Below are 23,824 nucleotides of genomic sequence, written 5' to 3'. Positions count from 1 at the left end.
CACGGCTGCAGCTTTCTTTTGTGATGGGGATGTTTTGTGCAGATGGGGCGGTGTTTACGTCGCGTTCTCTGTAATTCCACGTGGAACAAATACAAACTGAAAAACATGTGAAATCCAAGTGGAAAGGTTCTGAGAACGTTAAACATCTGTATTTATTTTATTGTTTTACAATATTTTATATATATATATATATATATATATATATATATATATAGGAATCCTGCATTTTATTTTTAATTTATATTATATTATGTTATATATATAAACTTATATAAACTGTGAACCTTTAAAGCAGGATCTTAAAATATATGGTCTTTTTATAAAACAAATGTATACATATATACGTGATATGTATCGTATACACAGCCCTAATTTTTATAATTATTACACATGCAAATCTCAAAACTCCATTCCTGAAAATCATAGCTATCAGCCAAATTCATATAGCCATAACTTTTGTTACTTTTTGGAAAAGTTTTGGAAAGGGCTTGAACACAGCTTTCATATGATATCAAAACCTAAAAAAGATCCAGTTTCACCATGTGGTGGGTTTTCCTAGATCACATCACATATGATCATCATCAACCATTAACCTGTTTGCCAGCCACCCTCGTCCTGAAATCTTCTATATTCGCACGTGTCAGTGTTTATGAATAGATTAAATGAAACGGGACAAATTTAATCTTGACAAACTATGTCTCATTATAAAGATCTAAGCCTCAAGCATCGACGACAGATTGCTGTTTTTCAATGGAAAGCTTATAAAGACTATTTGCTACATTTGTGTAAGCAGCAGAGGTGGAAAGAGTACAAAAATATTCTACTCAAGTAAAAGTACCATTACATTAATGAAATTTTACTTAAGTACAAGTAAAAGTACCAGTCTAAAAATCTACTCAAGTAAAAGTAAAAAGTAGCTCATTTAAAATTTACTCAGAGTAAAAATTACTTAGTTTTTCTACAGTGGGAGGGAGTCAAAAATGGGACAGGCCTAGGTTGTCAAACTCAGTTCCTGGAATGCCACATGCCTGCACAGTTTAGATATAACCCTAATTTAGGGCTGGGCGATATATCGAATATTAGCGATAATATCGGAATATTTTTGACGACGATGTACAATTTGAATATATCGGGAATAGCGAATATTTCAAATTCAAGCATACTTTCCCAAAAGAACGCGTCGAACCTGTAACTGCTGACTGCTTCTACGAGAGCTTTAATGATAGCGGTTGCCAGATAACAAGAGTTTAAATCTCCGAATCAGAGCTCCACTGTTACAAGGATACATTTTCTGCCCGGTGTTTGCTTATTTTAAGCAATCTGGCAACCATGCGCACGTGCTCACTCCTCATTGCGGAAGAGCCGCCGACGATAATCTGAAAACACTAACAAGCTGGAATTGAGCGATCTAATGAAAGCATCTTTCAGCCGGTCTGTGTTCTGTCGTGAGATCTCAACTGTATTGTTTGCATTTGTGATCGCAAAATAAATGCACTTACTCGACCGCTGATGTTTGAATAGAGAAACATAGGCTATGGCCATTTGGAATTACTATTGGGGAATTTCACTGATATGTTTACCAGTTTCCATAATATAGACAGAGAGAATGCAAAAGTCTTTGGTATTTATTCATTTATATATATATTTATATATAAGAAATAGCTATGTGCTTCAGCAACTAGCTTCCCATCTAAGAGGTTTTTAGTGTCAGTAGGAACATAGTTTCATGCAACAGAGCTTCTCTTAAAACTACAGACAGTTGACAGACTTGTGTTCTTAGCTTAAAAACTTGTTAAAAAAATTAAAATAAAATACTTATCCCAGTTGCATAGTTTAAATTGTGAATTGCATGCACTAAAAAGTTGACAGAATGCACTTTCTGTAACTGTTACTTAATTTGCACTGCTTCAGTTACATATAGGCCTACATGTATTCATTTAATAAAAAGCAGTAAGTGATCTCTTGGTCTAGATTTTTTAACTGCTTAAATTAGCTGTTTAATCTAAATAGTTTTTTTTTGTTTTTTTTAATGGGCAAAACAAAATCATGTTTTATTTTTTATTATTTAAATGCAAACATATCGAGATATATATTGAATATCGTAAAAATTGACAATATCGAGATATCATTTTTTTTTTGTATATCGCCCAGCCCTACCCTAATTAAACACAACTGATCCAGCTAATCTAATCATTTAGGTTTATTTGAAAACTACATGATATGTGTGCTGGAGCAGGGTTAGAACTAAACTCTGCAGGGCTACGGCCCTCCAGGAACTGAGTTTGACACCCCTGGGATAGGTCTATTAATCTCAAACTAGTTGTTTTTAATTAACCACTTGAGCTGTTATTTTGATTTTTTGAGAATTAGGCATATGCAATATTGGACCCACCGGTGGGTCCCCAGAGTTGATGTGGTTAAAGGAATCAGTTATTTAGAATAATAAAACATTTGGGCTGTTACCAGGCAAATCAGTATCAACAAACTCATCTTTTAATGCAGAGGAAATGCAGAAGAGTCATTGGAAGTGGCATTTAGATGTATTACACTGTTTAGTGCAGGACAAGAATGCATTTAACCTGCAGTTACAAATGCATGAATAATGTTTTGATATACAAGACATAAAATGTTGAATACTCATTTGAAATGATAAGAAATTAATTATTTAAAAAAATCAAAAGATACTTTAAATGTGAAATTAAAATGGCCAGTATGTGTCAGCAAGTCACTGTTAATAAGTGAGTCATTGCAATTGAACCGAATCATTTAAACGGTTGATTCATTCAGGAACGAAACACTGTCACGTTGCTCAGAGACGCAAAACTGTGCTTTGGTGGCTGTGTTTGGAATTAATTTCTGTTGTAGAAATAGAGCTAAAAAAGGCAATATGGTGTCTAAAACGCAAGTCTCTTAATTAACTTGTTTAGCCTACTGAACTGTTATATATATGTATGTATATATTCATGATGATTTTTGGAGGAAAAGATGGCATTCTTTGTGTGATTTTGATTTAATATATGAAATTATATAAATATGTGAATTTTCTGCCCCTATATCTTAAATTTTGTGATCATTCTAAATGCATTTTAGGAGACTGAATCACACAGTGAAAGAACGCACTATAAATGCGCGTGCACATCATTAAAACAAAAATAGCACACTCCTCACCACTGTCTTTTTGGCTAATTTGTGCAAAACCTCTTGCTAAAATGTCAAAGCTTCATTTTAACCACCAATGCAACGATGCAATTATGTAGCTTACCTCTACATTCTTGCGAAGGGTTGATGTCTTGTCGAGATTTTATAAGCTGCTAGTTTGGTCTTCCTAGGCAAGTACAGCTTACACTGCATAATAAAGCATACATATGGCCAGGGGTTCACTTCATTTCCTTCGAGTTCAACTCGGTCAGAATATGACGGGGTTTCGTTTTCAGCGGTGTCTGCACCACTAACGCCTGTTTTGTCCGTCTGCATCTTTCTTGTGATTGTAGCGCCAGTTTGCCCTCCTGCCATTTATTTACTGCCGTAGTTTCCAGGGAGCGATTTATTTTATTTTTTTTTATTTTTTTTTACTCAGTAATTAATGTGTTTTAAAATGTAGCGAAGTACAATACTTCAAACAAAATATACTTAAGTAAAAGTAAAATTACAGATTTAAAAAATTACTTTAAAAAGTATTAGTACACAAAAAAGCTACTCAATTAAGGTAACGTGAGTAAATGTAATTCGTTACTTTCCACCTCTGGTAAGCAGTACATATAAAAACATCAGCAATGGAAACACTGTACATACCAGATCCATCGTAATAAGGAGTCATAGATACATCCACAACTGTAAATCCCGGTTTAATTAGAAAGGTAAGGGTCCACTGAACGACATCTCATGGAGCACGTTTAGTCCAACGAAGCAATAACGTTGTAATATGGATCATAATTCCTTTGTTTACGTTTCAGTTCTTCAGCGACAGAATTGTTTGTGTCCGTTATGGAATAGCTCACGGTCAAAAACTGCGTCTTGGTAGTAAAAACACGGCATGTTTTTGCAGCGTACAGTGTCACAAACAGAATGAGACAATCCACCGGAAAAAAGAATGAATTCAAGATAGGCGAAAGATAGTATATTTGAATTTTGGCGCTCTCTCGTGACGCGCTCTGACACACCTGTCAGCTGATGGAGGCGGAACTTATAGCGATCATCTTTTTCTTTGTTTCTTTTATTTTTCAACAGTTTTTATATATGTGAGAGTGTGTTTTATGTTGTATGTGAATGTATCTGCATGATTACCATCTGTTTAAGTGAAAATCAGCCCAAATCAGCTCGCTATTACTGTATGATCATGGCTATCAAAGTGAACGCGTCTAAACGAATAGAGAGAGTGGATTATTTACTTTGTGTTATGTGGCGAGTATCCTTCCATCTCCTACGTGGGACTCGAGACCGGCGGTGGGTCGCAGGTGTCACTGATTTGCCCAATCATTGCCGGCCTCACTCCTTGTTCCCACGTCCCTTTTGTGTTTATTTTGTGATTATTAAAGTTTTATTTGATTGTCCGCCGGTTCCCGTCTCCTTCTTCCGGATGAATACTAAGTTTTTATTATTACAGTGGTGCCGAAACCCGGGAGAAGGAGGGACGCGCTGCTGAAGATCCCTCGCCGCTGTGGTGAATCCTCCTTTTCTCTCGCCTCGTCTGTCCTACCCCCAGGTTCCCGTGAGCGGTCCCCCCCGGAGGGAGGGGGGGGGGGGGTAGAGCACAGTCTCGAAGGTACCCCCCGGCCTCCGAGGGGCGATGGGGGTATGTGGTATGTGGCGAGTGGGGCGGGGCCGAGGGACGTGGGAACAAGGAGTGAGGCCGGCAATGATTGGGCAAATCAGTGACACCTGCGACCCACCGCCGGTCTCGAGTCCCACGTAGGAGATGGAAGTATATAAAACTGGAGCGACGACAGTGAAGGATGAGAGAGGACCAGGCCTGGGCTTTTAGTTGTGTTTTGGTTTTTATTTTGTGCGCATCAGTCGTCCGCGAGGGGCTGATGCGCTGTTTTGTGTTTATTTTGTGATTATTAAAGTTTTATTTGATTGTCCGCCGGTTCCCGCCTCCTCCTTCCGGATGAATACTAAGTTTTTATTATTACATGTTATTACCATCTGTATAAGTGGCCATCAGCACTTATTTCTATTTCAAGCAATCTCAGGATTTTCTGTAACTGGCAAACAAAGTTAAATATTTTTTTTTATTTTTTTATTGTTATTCTTATTTTTCTTACTCAAATTATTCTTATTGTATTTTTCTAGTGCTCAAATAAATCACTTATATGATGTTTAAGTTTCTGTCTAGTGTTTTATAATGGAAAAAAACTATGCAGTGGTATGTTTAATGACTAAATAGTTTGTAGAAGCCTTCAATACTATTGGAAAATATATTTTCTTAAATTTGGGGGGTGGGGGGTGTAGACATAGTCTCATAAAAATATTTGCAGGAGTCTCATTTTTCATGATATCTTATTCAGAATCGAAATAGAAACTTTCAACCCATTACTTTTCTAGATTGCTCCAGGTATCATTTCATGTATTTTCATATCAAATAAAAAAAAATATTTAAGTGTAGTAAAAAAAAAGTCAAGGCACTTCAGTGTCTATAACTTTTAATATTTTTGAGCATTATCAAATCTAGTTGATTAAAAGTAAAGCCCAAAGGGTCTTCTTTCCAAAGACACCAAAATTATGTTTGTAACACACTGAAGTAGGAAACTGTTACAATTATAAGTTTGGTAGAGCACTTTCAGCTGTGATTCCCATAATGGGGGGGTGCTGGCTAACAGGTTAAGTATACAATTAAGGGAAAAAATTAAGGTGAGGATCATACGGGGGTAGTTGTGGCCCAATGGATGTAGAGTCGGACTTGTAACCCGAAGGTTTCGGGATCGAGTCTTAGGTCTGGCAGTTATTGTAGATGGGGAGAGTGAATGTACAGCACTCTCTTCCACCCTCAATACCACGACTGATGTGAGACCCTTGAGAAAGGCACTGCTCCCAGGGCACTTCAACAATACAGCTGCCCACTGCTTCGTGTGTGTGCACTTCTGTGTGTGTGCACTTGGATGAGTTAAATGCAGAGCACAAAATTTAGAGTTTGGGTCGCCACACGTAACGTCACTTCTCTTTTCACTTTTTCACTTTTACTTAACGTTGCTACTATGCTCATTCTTCTAAATCAATAAAATGTCAAGCTCCATAATGAAGGTACACCAAGCAGCACAACAAGAAATGTAGCTTTAGTTACAGCATTCAATGAACATCAAAATGATTGTGCCATCACTGATATTCCTCTCTGGACAGGACTAAAGGCCCCCCAGAGTAGGTAATTTTCCTAAAATAATTTTTACAGAATAGTGCTTTTGCATGACCTAAGAAAAAACAAGTCCCTTGACAATTTTGGCGCAAAGCAGAACACAAGTCAGGGTGACATAATATGTATTAAATACCCTCTTCATCTCTTATAAGACAGACTGTGAACATCTTGCCGCTTTAATGACAGACCCTCCCGAGAGAAATAAACAAGAGACGGAAATTCTTCTTGCAAATTGCTTCACTTTGTGCAACAGACCCAGTCCCGTCAGCGGACTAAAAATACCCAGGCCTCAGGACTCTTTTTATTCAAGCCAATGAGGGAAAGTAAATGATGATGGTCTATAGCTATACATAACATTGATTATGCATGTAATAGACGAGTCAATCAGAACCCTAAACAGAAAAACATAGCTCTTTAATGACTGATGAACTCTGTCCTGAGCTGGAAATAAAAAGTCTTAGCTTTCATATAAAATCTGGCATGCAATCAAATGTTTAGTGAGAGAAATTAGCCCTGTAACCTTGTTACCAGACACTCCTTACCTTCATTTGCAGGTTTTTGTGATCACACTGTTGTGTTTGGATGTGTTTTGTGTGTTTATGCCTGTGCAGTCTTGATTTTGTTAACCTTGCTCTGCAGAGGCGGAGTTAAGACCTTTAAGCCACTAATTCAGTGAAACCAGTCTCCCACCTCTAAAGTCTGGCTGCGGTCCAGATGCCCAGAGCAACGCCTCCCCACAGGCGCTCAGCGCCACACACCTGCACTGGCCAGCCCTGAGCCGCTCACCACACTGATGCAATCTGGCAGGAAAAAAGTGACATGCTGAAAAGCTGAGTCCTACATCTCTCTCCCACTAGCACAAGCTCTGGGAATGCAGGTATCAACCGCTTAGTTCTGGGCCTTGGTGATAAAGTAGACTGTAAACAGCATTCAGGAATTTCTAATAGGTGTGCGTGGGCAAAATATCAACTCTAAGGAGTGTGCTCTGCTGCAGGGATGCATTTTAAGAATGAAGTGAAGTGCTGGCAACCTGTGCTATGTAACACTGTCTGTGTTTTGTTGTTCAAGGATCTAAATAATCACAGAAAAGCTTTTGCTGTTTTGAAATGGTTCTTAAATTAGCTTTATGTACAGTATTTGTTATTGTTTCTGTCGAATAAAACAAGAGGATTAAAGACATCCAGAGATTCAATCTTGAAGGAATCTTATGTTTGCATTTTTTTGACTCCCAAAAGAACCCAGAATACGATGAAACCTTCCTGAAAAACAAATGCAGCAGTGTAACAATATATAAATTATACAACTCTATTTTAAATTGTCATTGCACTGAATCCAAAACAAGTGATTACAACTTTATTTGGAAAATGCAAACTTAATTTGACAGCTTATCCTTTTCTGCTATCAGAGTCATTTTAGATGCATTTTTTATGCATTTTTTTATGTTTATTCTTTTTGCATAAAACTACTGATAAATAATAGTAATAACAATAACAACATTAATAATGAAAAATTAAGTAAATGTTAACTTTTCATTTAATTCTTTACATATAACCATAAGTTGATATCATTTTTTACCCACTATTAAATGTAATTTAAGATGTACAAACTTTTTTTTCCTCTGAACTTTCCACTGACCCTCTACCACCCCCAGAAGAGCATTGGACTCTAATTTGAAAGAACCTGATAATACAGTGGCAAACAACCTATAAATAAATAAATACAACAGCAAACATATTTCATATTTCTAAGTATTGGTCAATAGGGGGTCAGTGACAAAGCAGCATGACCAGCAGTCAATATGATGCCAATATATGGAGTACAAGTTAAGAGCACAAATTGCTGAGGTTTGTACACCAAATTTGACCACAATTAAGTAAAAGTTGTAGAAGAACTGTTCAGCAGCATCATATAGTGATTTCTAGACTGAGAACTGATGTATGCTTTAAAACATCCATTATTTGCTGAAAAAGTGTATATAATTTTGATTTTACGTAACTTGGCACATTTTGACTTCACAAGTGGCCCATCTCTGCTCTCAAAGGCAAGTAATGGATATCGAAAACAATTTCTCCAAAATATCAATTCCACTTTTGTGGTCAGGAAATGAATCATCTAGGTCAAATTTTTCGAGAGAAATCCAAAGCAAAAGATTACATACATTTTAGGTTTTAGGTTTTTTATTTGTGATTTTAGGTTTCAAAGAGAAACAGGAAATACTAAGGCCAAGTGTGATTACATCCGCAGTGTTTTTCTGCCTTGGTATTGTTTTTCCTTCTCTCACTATCTGTCCTCTCAAAGGTTAATGAGTCTGGTGAAAGGAAATGGTCTGAGAGACAGCAAGGTGTTGGACCATTTGGTGTGTGGCCAAGCCAAGGAGCTGCCACAATGTCATTATGCCCCAAAGGTGGTTTAATCCAGAATGAGTGACAAACAGCTATTGCTAATGTACTCGCTAACAGATGCGCCTAGTCTTTCATCCCCTTACCGGGGCAGGACGCAAGCTCCTTTCAGCCAAAAAATAAATCAAACTACAGTAGAGGTCCATTTCCGCCTTTGCGAATTAATTCCAAAATATCAAAACACTGATTAATCCCGGATCTCTGAATCGTCTGGAGGGTCATTCATTCTGACAGCACCCGGTGCTCCTGTCTAGCTCTGTGACGGTGGCTCAAATGATTAGGCTTTAATGAGAGACAAGAGAATGTTAATGTAAGGTAAAGGAAAGTGAAATTAGACAGATAATGTTGAGCAGCTAGCAGTGAAATCAAATTAGCACCCTCTCAATCTTATCAGCAAGAAGCTTTTTTTTTCCCCCAAAGCACTAGTCCATTCAAACCTCTGCCATTTATTCTCTTCTCAGTCTCTGCTGCAGATATTCAAAATATATCTGATCATTCAATACGGCTATGTTAATACAAGAGAAATTTGAGCTTTATACAGGAATATGTGATTGCCAGTTTATCACAGCTGAGATTTGTGAGGAGAAGTAATGGGAGGAGGTGAAGTTAAGCTGATGCATAAAATCCAAAAATACTTTTTTTTTTATGATGGTTGATATACTACACTTCTGTCGAGCTTTCATTTAGAATCTGAAAAGTTCTCAATAACATTGTGAAGAAGTCTTTATGGTACATATTACATGTACAATAATATTTCAGAATCGGAAAAGTGATGAAATAAACAACTGTCACACAAAAAGAACACATACTGTCAGAGCCGACAGCCTGGTGGAAATCGTTTGACCCGTAGTGTTATTACCAAACTATATGCAAACGTTTTGAAAATTTCCAATCATCAAGCACAAACTCCCAAACAACAGCTAAAAGAGGTTTTGAATGTTCATCACATCACAGTTCAAATTGCATTTACCTATTAAAATAGTCAAAATATGATTGTCTAACCGAATAATGCAGCCCTTATAATCACAAATCCACAGAGAGAGAAGGAATATTGGATTGATATGCAGGTTAAACCTGGTGGACTCTTCAGAAATTGGAGGGATTTGCTTCTATCCACCAACATTTGGGAGACTGATGATAACGACAGCTGAAATATCAGGTGTCAACAACAACAGACAGACAAGTGGCTGGAAGATATTATCACAGACGACTCAGGAGCACAACATGCAAACATGAGAGCAGCATTCTGCGGGAACCGTCATGAGATGGTATGAATGGTTTCATGCTGTTTAACCATCTACTAAACTCAGTGATGCTTTTTGATCCACGTTGAGAGTGAAAATTCTGAGAGAGAGGAAATTGGCCGCTCTGAGTTTCAACAAGTAGCACAAGGCCAGCATACCAGCTCTCGGTGGTATTAACAAGGTATGAAAGCAGCACACCAATAAATCACAAGCCTTTCAGCCTCCACAAGTGAAAAAGTGAGTGTTGTTTCCATCCAATACACTCTAAAACTACAGACCAAAATGACTACATTTAAACACAAAGGTCCAGGATTAACTACGTCTTATACCTTAATATAAACCACTTATCTTACTCCTCAATCAGGGTTCTCGATCTTGGCTAGATGTATCAACTCTGCTTTAAAATAGTAATGTGAGAAAAGGTTGGCAGCTGTGACCAGAGAGATAGAGCTAGGAAGTAGCATGTGGAAATTCATTAAGTTCGACAAGTTTGGCTTGAGTTTCGATCATTAGTTTATACCCTAGGTAGTTTTTTTTTCACTTCTTCCATATGATACAGTTCATTTATTTTTTGCAACAAACAAAACAGGCCTTTTGTCAGGAAAGTTAATGTCATCCTAGTTCCTTTCCTAACAGATTTCCAAACATGGCAATCACAGCACTCAAGGGAAAACAGGCTTTACACACTCCAAATCTGAAGCAAGTCTCACAATGCTAGTGAATTCATGGTGCCTGGTTTTGTATTCCTCATTAGCGTGTTTTCTTTTAATTGCTTAAACCATCCTAAAATCCTACTGACCTGTCATCTGTGACCTGAAGTTTCTTCTCAAAACCACATTTTCTCATCTGCACATTTGTTAATGAGCAGCTGTTTATTTGAATTGTTACTTGTCTTTTCTTTGTTGTATTTCTGTTGCTCATCAATTTCACCTTTTAAACCACAACAGTCCTCCACTTCGTCTTCCAGCCAATAAATTCCCATATCGCATAATCCTCTCCAGACAGTTCGGCACTTCAACGCCCACTCACTGCCCTCAAACTCCCGTAAATTTTGTCACATAATTCTATAAGAGGGCTTTAATTTAGCCCACGCCGTTGAGGGCTAGCGCAACAAATCTTATTTTTAATGTAATGGCCTTGTTATGCTTTTGGCCTAAAAGTAATTGGAACTGCCAGAGTTCATTTTCTACTAATGTTCACCTGAGGGGGCGATATGACTGAAAACATCACCTTAGGCGGTCAGGTATGATGACACCAATAACTGTAAACTGTACAGCTGTCACAATGACTGGCAATGCATCAGTGAAACTGCTGCACCCATCGTACAATCTGAATGGAGGTTTATAACTTTGGCAGAATTTTATATAAGCCAATATATTTGAGGACAGGTTTGATTTAATACTCAAATACAGGAAGCTGGAAGCATGACTGCAGGAAAAAAATGTATAAATAAATTATACTATTATATAAGAGATAATAATAAAAGATACTTAGATTAACCAAGATTTGTTCCAACTCGCTATAGAATGAACTGCGATATATTAAAAAAATAGTATAAAATAGTGTAATTCTAGAGGATTTACTGTTTGTTTTTAAATACATATCAATCGTTAATGCAGTCCATGTCTCACAACATCAGCATTGGGATCTATCCAACATAATAATTGGACTTTTCAAAATTCCCGACCCAGTACTGCTCCTCGGTTTTAATACTTTTTCCCTAAAAATTGGCCTGCAAATCTGATTTTATTATATATATTTTGAAGCATGGCTTACACCGGCCTAAAACTCAAAATGCACAAAAACCATATAGTGTAAGTGACAATAAACCATGCTTGCATTTGTCAAAAGTTCTTTCTAAAGACACCACAATTATGTTTGTAACACACTGAAGTAGGAAACTATTACAATTATAAGTTAGAGCACTTTCAGCTGTGAGTCCCATAATGGGGGGTGCTGGCTAACAGGTTAATACATGTCTTCACTGCACGCAACAGAAATTATCGTTGTTTTTAAAGATCCATGCCTAAATACATCTTTCCAATTTTATTATACACCCCTTCACTGGCTTAATGTCTAATATTATAAATTAACAGCAAACACTGTGTATTAAATACACTGTCAATCATTCCTCTCCACTAGGAAGTTTTTCTATCCCTGCACAGAGGTTAAGCTTTATTAAAGTGGGTGTAATCCTGTTAGTCATGTGAATATCCTAAAGGTTACTAGTTCATGTTTCCCCGCATTAAGACAATATGAAGATCCAAAACATTAGTCACCAAAATAACTAACATGGTTTGTTTTTCTGACATGTTTTTTTTTCCTGTGGGGACTTTCCATTGAATTCCATTAAAGCAAACTCTTACAGAAAAGTTTCGACATTTTTACACTTTCATTAAGACATTGTTTATGTTCATTAAGTTGCTTTCCTCACTAAAGTTGTTATCTATTCCCCACAATGTAGCAGAATTCAGGTTTTACTATCCCTGTGGGGACATTTGTTCAAAAATTTACACAGACACACACACACACACACTTTTCCTTAATTATGCATATTATTTCCAATTGAGGACATGCCCAAAGGGAGGTTGTGTCACATTTGCCCACACTGTGGGGGACAACTTTTATTCACAAACTACGGTTTCGTACAAGCACACAGAACACAGTTAGTTAGTTAATAAAAGTTAAATACACACTAACTGCTAAAATAATTGTTTTTTTTATGTGACCCTGGACCACAAAACCGGTCTTAAAGGGTTAGTTCACCCAAAAATCAAAATGATGTCATTAATAACTCACCCTCATGTCGTTGCAAACCCGTGAGACCTCCATTTATCTTCAGAACACAGTTTAAGATATTTTAGATTTAGTCCGAGAGCTCTTAGTCGCTCCATTGAAGCTGTGTGTACGGTATACTGTCCATGTCCAGAAAGGTAAGAAAAACATCATCAAAGCAGTCCATGTGACATCAGAGGGTCAGTTAGGATTTTTTGTAGCATCGAAAATACATTTTGGTCCAAAAATAGCAAAAACTATAACTTTATTCAGCATTGTCTTCTCTTCCGGGAGTCAATCTTTCGTTCATTATCTGGCTCGGCTCGGTGTTCATCACTCTCTTCACAGCAGTTCAGTCAGTGTACTGTTTGAGTAAATGAATTACTCCGGGATATTGGTTTGTTTTAACTCAGAGGGAGTGTCAGCCACATTAAAAAAGTTAACAGCTTAAGCCATTTGTGGATTAATGCATATTGGAGATGCGAACCGTTTAAAACGAATTCAGTTCAATTTGGGGAACTGGTTCAAGAAGATCCGGTTACATCGAATAATTGATTCGCAAACCGGATATCACTAAACTGCAGTGTTTTGAAATCTCACAACAAACCCGGAAGAGAAGACAAAGATGAATAAAGTTGAAGTTTTTGCTATTTTTGGACCAAAATGTATTTTCGATGCTTCAAAAAAATCTAACTGACCCTCTGATGTCACATGGACTACTTTGAAGATGTTTTTCTTACCTCTGGAAATTGACAGTATACCGTACACACAGTTTCAATGGAGGGACTGAGAGCTCTCGGACTAAATCTAAAATATCTTAAACTGTGTTCCAAAGATGAACGGAGGTCTCACAGGTTTGGAACGACATGAGGGTGAGTTATTAATGACATAATTTAGATTTTTGGGTGAACTAACCCTTCAAGTAGCACAAGTATATGTGTTATTGTGGGTCAAAATAATCAATAGATCTTTTATGCCAAAAATTATTAAGATATTAAGTAATGATCCTGTTCCATGAAGATATTTAGTAAATTTTCTACTGTAAATATATAAAAACTTAATTTTTGATTAGTAATATGCATTGCCAGGGACTACATTTGGGCATCTTTAAAGGAGATTTTCTTTTTTTTTTTGCAACCTCAGATTCAAGCTTTTCATTACTAATCTAAAAAAGGATCAAAATGGGACACTTATGTCTGGTTTTGTGGTCCAGGGTCACATTTAATAAATAACTCCTTTTAAATAACTTTATAAATAGACCAACATAAAGTGCAAAGCACTTGGGAACTACTGGGCCTCAAAGAAGATAATGCATTACATTTGAAAAAAGTACAAAATGTCCAGTTTTCTTATTCCACTGACAAGTCAAACTTTGTTGCATCCTTCCTATACTCTTGGATGCTTTAGAGGATACTTTAACATTTTCTGCACTGTTCACATCATTACGTAATTAAACATTTGTTTCAATTTGATTTTCCACAAAAAAGGGATAATTTTATCAGTTTTCATATTCGTTTTATCTAGTTTCAACTTAACGTTCATCATAGGCTAATTAAATTCAAATTGGCTGGAAAAATGCAATGAACTGCAGGTTGTTACCTCTTAAATTTAATTAAAAAGTAGTGCAGCACTTGTATAATCAGTTTCCAATTATAGTGAGTTGAAAGTTTGTTCAGTTTGTTCACCGTCACTTATAAAGGAAACAAAGCACATTAACAATTTCACTAATTTCTAAGATAATTATGAAATTTTACCCTGTAACATAAATCTTAAAAAAAAAAATAATAATAATTCAGCTGACAATCGTCATGAACCGACACACAAAAACACTTGACATTCCTGATGCTCTTCTCGCGCAGGACACAGCAACATGACAGCATGATAAATGCACAACCGCCTACCTGAGGAAGAGCGTCTCTCCTTGTCGGATGGTGATATTGTCCATCTGTTTGTTATCGGATTGGGATTCTCCCTGGCTTCGGACAGGCAGACCTGCGGGGAGAAGGAACAGCAGTCTGAGACTCATCACCACACACCTCCTCCAGGACGTCGCACAGCATCCACACACAACCATCTTCATCCGCGGAGCTCTCGGACTGGAAATCCGTTCACAGCAGTCCAAAAGAGAAACGCGTTAGTTAGCCATTACAGTTCATCTGTTAATCCAGATATCCTCCCTAGGTAGACAAAATCCCTCGCGTACTCAGTACTGAGCGTTTATTAATGACCGCGCCGTGCAGCCGCCATGGAAATGGGGTAAAATAAAAAATAAAAAAACGTAGGAATGAAATGTACACTTTAGTGGTGCCCTCAATCTTTCTGCTTTCTTGGGTCCTTTTAATATCCGAACTCAATATCCACCTTTTTTTTTCCTCACTGATACGCTGTCTCAAACTTTAAGAAGTGAAGGCAAGAAAGCCGAGAGCAAATGAACCTGCCAAAATGTCATTCCAGCTGCGCGTGAATGGATGTGGAGGGTGTTTGTGGTTCCTCAGTGCAGTACAGTGTGTGAGTATGTATACACAGCCTTCTCAAAAAAATTAAAAATAAATAAATAAAAAGTCTCCTTCCAGTGGGACCGTTGCTCGTTTTTTGGAAAAAGCGCGCGTTGTTGTCATAGCAGCAGTACAGCGCCAAAACCAGCGCGCAAATCAGCGGCTATTGTATGGAGCAATGCAATGCGTGAGCGACTTTCATTGATTGCCTTGTGGTTGCAGCCTCTGCCATTCAACACGACTGTTCAAGGAGCACTCGAGAGAGAGAAAATTGAGCTTTGTTGCACAAAATCACAAATCAAATAACCCACATTTTAGAGAACCGAAAGGAATGATGTCTAGACAGAGAGGATGACAGGAAGATTGAACTAGAAAATTAAGGGAAAATCCAAACTGGATGATATAGCCACATCATTTCTGTGTTATTTTAAGGTTAAGAAAATACATACGTGTTCTAATTGTTAACATTTCTACTTCAATTACTTGTAAATAATTTGAAGTATTTAATAATAAAAATATCAAAAAGGAAAACCATACAGAACTATATATAAAAACAATAGGCTATGTACGGGGCCAAAACTTTGGAATGCCTTACCAACTAATTTAAAATTAGTGCTCACATGAATAGTTCTTTAAATCATATTACTATTGCGATATTGTCTGATTATGTTGTCTTTGCTTTGTAGCTTCTGTATAAATGTTTTTTTTTCTCTTAATTAGTATCATTATTATTAGTTTTATTGTAACATTGTTCTTGTTATTTAATATTATTAGCATTGTTTTGTTTTTGTTTTCTCAGAAAAATCTCCTGTGGACTGGTGTTGAAAAATAGCATGCGTGCTAAAACACCTAAACAAGTGCATATGGTTTTTCCAATATAACGGTGATGTCCATGTTAAATAAAAAAATTAATAATAATAATACTGTATATCAATATATAGCCGTGTGTGTGTGTGTGTGTTCTTGTTTATGCTACACTGCGGGGACCAAATGAATTGACACAATGCTTCTGTACAAAATCAGATGTCCAGTATGTTCTCAGAAACCACCTATTTCCACTTTCTACTGTCAGCCATAAGTAATCAATTCACTCAAGACAGCAGCACTTATTTCATAACAAGCTTCACCTCCTGTAGAAGGATGAGAATGCCCAGAGAATTTGTGTAACCTTTTCTCATTTAGAGCCATTAACATGTAAAAATAAGCTGTGTTCTAAATTTGAAGCTGATTTTTTATTTTATTTTTTTTTTATTTAGGTTCCTATGCAATTTTGTTTAGACGTTATACCAAAACTAGCCACCAGGAGCCATTCAAACTTTATAGATTTTTTTAATGCTAATGTTCTGCCACAAAGTTATAAATTTTTCTCTCAATATAACTTACAAAATAGCCACCAAATATGGAATCTTGAGACTCAGACCTTTCCAATGATAAAACGATAGAACAGCATTTACTCAAATATACTTTTTTGACTTATATATTACTTATATATAAGATATATATATATATATATATATATATATATATATATATATATATATATATATATATATATATCTTTCACTATTTAACAGTCTTTGAATTCTTGCTTATTAAAAGATTTCATTTAAAATTTTTGAACAGTAGAGAGTATCCACCAAATATATTATCATATATATGAAAAATATCCTTTTTTAAATATGATTATTTGCTATTTTTGGTAATGTAGAATGTGTGTCATTCCAAGTGCGGCACTATAATTACCTGAAGTCTATGTGGGATTGAATTAACATATAATTATAGAAATACCTTTGGTTTCTATGACTATCGATTCACAAGTTTGAGTCCAACTTTGACCAGTACTGTACAAACAAACCTTATTTATCAGTTTTGGTGGAAAGCATAAATTTGGAAGTATACTCCTCCACCTCTGAGAAGGAGAAAACACCCAGATAAAAAATATCATCGCCTAAAGGTTTTCTCAACAGGGAAATTTTGCCACTATAAGTTAGGACGTCTGTATAAACTGTGAAACCGTACTCACTAAGACATCATAAGCTCTGCTAAACTCTGCCCTGCTGGCAATGTTGACTTTAGTGCATTGGTACGGCACATCAATAACATTTGTGGGACGACAGCTCAATTCCCAGTTTGTGGGCTCTCAGCTGATTTGGTGCAATGCTGCTGGCTATGTAATATCGTGTCAATATGAGAACTCAGTTATGTATCATAGAGGGCCTTTTGTAATTTTCAGTGTTTTGCTTTAGCCTGCTAAACGAATGCACTTCAGCATTCAAAACACCTAACCAATGATTGCCTGGGTTAAGAGTACTGCTGAAAAACAATAATCAAGTTAAAATGCTGCTCTGAGAGGGATAATATGTGTCCTCACGTATCTGTGAAAACAGTGTTTATGGCTTAAGTGAGAGCTCCAAGTGGCTTGAGACCGGAATGTAACGGTACACCTCTGTGTGCACGTCCACACACTCACGCTAGTGTGCTAAATCACTCTCTTTCTTCATCTAACACCTAGTGACATGCCTGTGATGAGTGATTGGGCAGATCTCTATACACCGGAACTGAAGAATCTGAGCTGAGAGAGATGGGGAAAGAGCTGGTAGCCGAGAGCAATTTGACTCTTTGAGGTGGAAGTGACCATTATTTTCCAATACAGAGATTGATGTCGCTTGAACTCCTCTTTGTCTTACACTAGTAATGGTTTTCTGTCTCTGCTTAGCCGTTTAACAACATTTTCTTCTAACTTGTTCTATATTGGAGTGCCATTGCAAAAGCTGGAACAATTTTGTCTTCAAAGGAAGAGAAACTGGAGGTTTTATTTTTACCGTTGTGATTTACTTCTATAATAGGATGCTAATTAAAGCTACTATAGTAGCTACTATTATATTATATAATGATAATACAAATTTATTTACATTTATTGAAAATATACTTTTTAGGATTATTTTATAAAAAAGAAAGTTCCAAAGAAAAGAATGTACTTTAAATTGATTTTATTTTTATATTGTAGTATTACAAATGTGTATCTGTAAGTTTTAAACAACTTAATGTGTCTTTGCTCTATAAAATCTATCTATCTATCTATCTATCTATCTATCTGTCTGTCTGTCTGTCTGTCTGTCTGTCTGTCTGTCTGTCTATCTATCTATCTATCTATCTATCTATCTATCTATCTGTCTCTGTCTGTCTGTCTGTCTATCTATCTATGTCATCTTGCTGGCTGGCTGGATAAATAAAAAATAATGACAACATAGGCATGTTTAGTATGTATGTTGTTCTTTAAAAATAATATTTACAATAATAAACAATATTTAAATTGAAAAATAAATAAATCAAAATATAAATGGACAATTTTTGGTTTGTAAAATGTGTCATTCCAAGTGTGTCACTATATAATCTTACCTGAAGTCATTTCATAGCCGATGTAGGATTTAATTAACATATAATACTTTTTTTTTTATTAAGATCAGATGCCCTGATAAAATATCAGCAGCATCAGAATATGATGGTGCTCATCCAGCAAATTCAATAGATGTGTGGTAAAATCTGGTTACTGTAATTAAACTGCATCCATTCTCTTTTGAAACATGTCTGATTCTACACATTTCGACCTTTAAGATCAGACTACGAACTTGCACAAAGCAACAAATAATATCGTGCTGACACAGATGCACTTTGCATGATAAAGTATACTCGCAGTGTGAAGTAATTATAGAAACATATGCATGGATGGCAAAAATTGAATAAAGAACACAATGCCCTGACCGTGTCATAATGCTCTTGGGTTTTAATTCACAGCAGTCAAACTAGTATACTGTTATACTATAGATCTACACCAATGCAGCACTGGCAGTAATTTTTTATGATGGTGCTGTAACAACATACAGCCATAAGCCATTAAAGGGGTATTTTCAAGGACAAGTTAGTTTACTGCAAGGATTGGAGAGTAAGACATAAGGGTTATACATCAATAGCATCTTTAGTTTTTGTAGCCTGAGCACAGGAGAGGACTTCAGTACAGGTAAGCAGGGACTGAGATAATTAGTGTAATCGTATGAGTATTCAAAGAAAGCACTCGCAGCTCTCAGAATCTCTCGCTCACGTACAGAGTTTGGGTTCATTAAAACAAATCCGCCTGAAATGTTTTGAACTGGTTCATTCTCCAGTCAAATCCTGTTGTGAAACAAAGATAAGGGAATTGAGTTTATCGCTACATCTTTAATAAAGTCTAATATGCAGGGGGGGAGTTTACTAGCGGCTATTATGAAAAATAAAATCAGATTAATGTGAATTATAAGCACAGATAAGCATTTGTATGATAATTTACCTACACTCTGAAGAGGCGCAGATTTGCAAAAAATGACAAGAGTATTGGAAAATAAAAAGAGCATTTGTCTTCATTATTTTTTTTCTATGAAAATAATGGTAACACTTTAGAGTAGGGACCAATTATCACTATTAACTAGCTGCTTGTTAGCATGCTAATTATTAATATATTGGCTGTTTATTAGTTGGCTACCTCGTGTATAAAGCACAAATTCTGCATGACAATATTCTACATCCCTATGAATAAAATAAAATCCCTGGACTTTAGCCCTTTGCATTAATGAACCACCAAAAAATAATTTAACAAATGATTATTATTTTTTTAAGTGGACAACATACATCAAAGAGTAATATTAGATCAGGTCTGTATAACCAATGCATAAATGTTTGCCTTGCTCAGTGATAGAAGATGTGCTGCTATTGTACACCTGTGAAACCTTCACAAGTAATTCATGTTTTATACATGTTTTATACATCAAACCAGCTTTTGGCCGCTTTCATCTGTGGTGGTCTAATGAAACAGAGCATTCCATTTGCATAACATTCCAAAAGGTGCATTGCAAACCGGTTGGTGGAGATGGTTTCCAAAATACCTCAAAGCATCGGTTCTGCTTGAAACAGAGGCTGTGAAAAAGTATTTGTTCTTGAAAGTCTTCTCTCAAGCATTGCCGTTTAAGAGAGATAGCACTCATTACACACAGCACAGACATTTTGCAGCAATTACTCTTATCTTGTGTCAACACCTCTCACAAACAGAACCCCCTTGAAGAATTTTGCGAATCAAGACACTTCTCATTTTCTGTTGACTGGTTTAAATTCAGAGACTAAATTACCAGAAATAACTCTACACCACGGAGCCATCTGGCTTTCCGCGCAGCCATATTTAATTTACAAGCACAGATTAGCCAATCGCTCTCCATACATGTTTAACTGACAGGTTAAAATTGGTTACCTGGTTACTGAAGAGGAGTGCCGTCATGTAAAGCCTGCAGAGGTGAGAGCATTTTGAGGGGTATCTTCTACATTTGACAAAATGTTATGTCACTCAATATGTGTGAGATATTATACAATCAGAAACTAAAATGCAGATAAATTATGAGTGTAATATAGGTGTTTTCTTTTAAACTGTAAACCAAAATGTCATTATTTACTCACCCTTATGTGTATGCTGTTATTTTTTCCCACAAAACACAAAAAAGGAAGAATTTCGAAGAATTTCTATGCAACTACAACACCACATCAAACTTAAAAAAATTAAATAAAATAAATCATTAAATTGGTCCACATGCCTAAAGTGCTATTGTACATTCCAAGTCTTTATTCTATTTTATTCTTTTTTTTTCTGTTATATTTTTCAAGTCCTTATTCATTGTTCTAGAGTCTTACAATAGTTTGTGGTAAGTTTGTGGTAGGTATGATTTTTTAAAACCGCAATACTGTGAAATCTTATAACAATTCAAAATAACTGTTTCTATTTTAATATATTTGTAAATATAATTTATTTAGTGTCACATGATCCTTCAGAAATTAATTCTAATATGCTCAAGAAACATTTCTTCTATATTGTCAATGTTGAAAAAAGTTGTACTGCTTGACGTGTATTTGAAATAGAAATCGGATAAAAAATTACCTTTGAATTAATATAAACCTTTAGATTTTAATAATGAGAAACTGTTAAATGCAGTTACGTTACACTTTGTGATACATTTGATTTGAGTTGACCTAGTTATAACCTTGTCTTGTTGTAAAAAGCAAATACTGCATGCAATAAAATGACACTTAAAGACTTAAAGATCTCAAGTAGATTAAATTACTGTGTAGACAATGTCTCTCACTAATGCAAAACATGATGTGCTTCTTCGCTCTCACTTTAATCGCCATGGTGATCCTCCTCGGTGGGAAAGAGCATGCTAGACTGTAATGAGATGTTCCTATTGAATTCACAGCAGCTACTTAAATAGGCTTGTCATATTAGATATGCCTCTAGACAAATTAGCAACACAGCACATTTGTGATTTCTTCACAAATAAAGGCCATAATTATGCCTTTACTTTGCAATGTGGCGTATGCCTTTTCGAAGACTTTAAAATGAACAGGACATTTCACTGTGTGATGAAAGTGAAACAATTGACGCCTGGTAATGAATTTTAAAAGTATCACCTGGAGAGACTTATCCTAAAGCTGAATTTGGATGTATGCCTATAAATTGAAGCCCAAGGATCCAATTATGCTATTTCTGACTGATTTGCTCAAAATGTCAACTCTCTCTTTGAAGAAAAAAATAAGAAAAATGTCCCATGAAGACGTCTATGTTTAAGCACTGCATTTGGCAGAAAGGACTAGGATAAATAATACAGCAAATACCAGTAATTTGACGAGTGCAAACGTTAGTAAATCACATTGCGTGATTCGTTTTAATACTATGTCCATGCCTTTTCAGTGTAATTCTTCACTGCGTGTCTTTAGTAAATCCTGACAGTAGCATTCTAATTTAATGCCAAAAGACGGTTTGCGCTGACACAAGCTGTTAGAAAATCTGTCCCAAAGAAGTTAAAAAAGGTGTCAGAGCATTGCGTCTTATTATAATATGAATCCTCAATATTGCTTTCTACACTGAAAATGTACATCTTTGTGGATTTTGGCCTGATTTTCACCTCACAGTATGTTAATTGATGGACTTGAGTTGTGTGGATTACTTGTGGAGTATTGTGATGTTTTTATCAACTGTTTGAACTCTAATTCTGATGGCACCCATGCAGAGGATCAGTTGGTGAGCACATGATGCATGTCTAAATTTCTCAAAATCTGTTTTTTTTTTTTTTTTTTTATTTAGAAACAAAATTATCTGCATCTTGGATGGTCTGAGGGTGAGAAATTGATTTTCATTTTTGGGTGACCTATTGCTTTAATGGATCTGATCCTAGCTGTTTTGTACAACCGCTTTTTTGTCAAATACACTGCTTAAACAGACGTCTTTGGGACATTCTTCTTATTTATTTTATTGAATATCTTCCAGTGTTTTTTTTTTATTTTTATTTTTTAAGTGTACTATCCCTTCAAAGCAATTCTTAATACAGGAACTGCCCAAAAACTCAAATTCCCCAATTAAAAAAAGCCATGGTATGTTAATACATTAACCGATTAGTCGAGAAACCTCCAGTGCAGCATTTAATTAGCAACATTTTATTTTGCAAATCCAGAATCCAGAGCAAAATAAAGATAAGAACTCCATTAGGCCCTTAAAACACTCCTAGATAACACATACACACATACAAAAAAAAAAAAAAAACACATTAGCAGATAATGGATTTCCGGACAAGATAATGAGATTTTTTTGTGTGGCTGTAACAGCAGCTGATGTGCGGTCGGTGGGTTTGGCTGCCAGGATCAACTTTGCCACTGCCAAACCACCGGCATCATGTGATGCACTGCTGTCATCAAAGGCAAATGAGATTACAGGGGGAGAATGGAGTTTACTCGCTCTCTGACAGATTTACCGATCCCCACAGGATCGAATACAGGTCCAGGGCTATGAAAGTCATCATCTGTGGGGTGAATTACTTGTGGCTGGAAACTACTTGTTTCGATAACCTACAATTCCCCTCTCCCTCTTTGATTTACCTGCATACAACCTTACTTTCTCTCACCCTTCTCACTTGGCTTTCTATATCTGCCTCCCTCCCTTCAAGGGCGGACGTTAGAAACAGAGATATGTCACTGCAGTGCCACCAGGTTCTCTTTCATCATCCTATTTTCGCTTTATTTTTTTCCTGTGCAGTGGTCTGTGAGGCAGACTACTTTTAACACTGCCACTCTCTCTCAGACGTGGCCCAGAAAGTATATTACAGCTCAGTTTCTGTGGCTACATCAAAAAAGGAAAAAAATCTAAATATTGCAGGTGGCTTTATCAGTGAGACACTTCTCGTATTCCCTGAGCAACAGCACATCGAGGTCAGGCGTAAATGCACAGAGTCGGCAGCACTAAAGCTGTCATCAGTGTTTATATCACTCGGCCAATTCAGGGAGGACCAATAATAGGAGAGAGGGAAAATCTAATATCAGCCGCTGATCAAACGGCGCATGATTCATTTAGATATATTGCATATCGCCTCCCCTTCAGCCTCTGCTTGTCCCTTATGAGGACATTTCTGATTGCCACCATACTATCGAAATTAAATGACCTTTCTTATTATAATTTTTGCACATAATAAGAAGCTAATTTGAAATATTCTTATCTCT

General features: G+C 36.3%; 1 protein-coding gene across 9 annotated transcripts in view; it reads right to left on the bottom strand.

Annotated features, from left to right (window-relative positions):
• The window catches only part of LOC132127694 (neurotrimin-like), a 345,891-nt gene that overhangs the window by 93,031 nt on the left and 229,036 nt on the right, over positions 1 to 23,824 (bottom strand). For 3 of the 9 annotated variants that reach the window (XM_059539681.1, XM_059539682.1, XM_059539685.1), the window contains exon 1: positions 14,669 to 15,261. In XM_059539681.1, the coding sequence (XP_059395664.1) occupies positions 14,669 to 14,847 (179 nt within the window). In that variant the 5' untranslated portion in view covers positions 14,848 to 15,261. Of the gene's footprint in view, positions 1 to 14,668; positions 15,262 to 23,824 lie in introns of those variants that run through there. The other 6 variants (XM_059539686.1, XM_059539688.1, XR_009427578.1 and 3 more) reach the window with 5 other exon arrangements.

The sequence above is a fragment of the Carassius carassius genome, chromosome 45, assembly GCF_963082965.1.
Source record: "Carassius carassius chromosome 45, fCarCar2.1, whole genome shotgun sequence".
Classification (NCBI taxonomy): Eukaryota; Metazoa; Chordata; class Actinopteri; order Cypriniformes; family Cyprinidae; genus Carassius; species Carassius carassius.
Note: the sequence above shows the minus strand (reverse complement) of the source record. Positions and strands in the feature narration are given on the sequence as shown.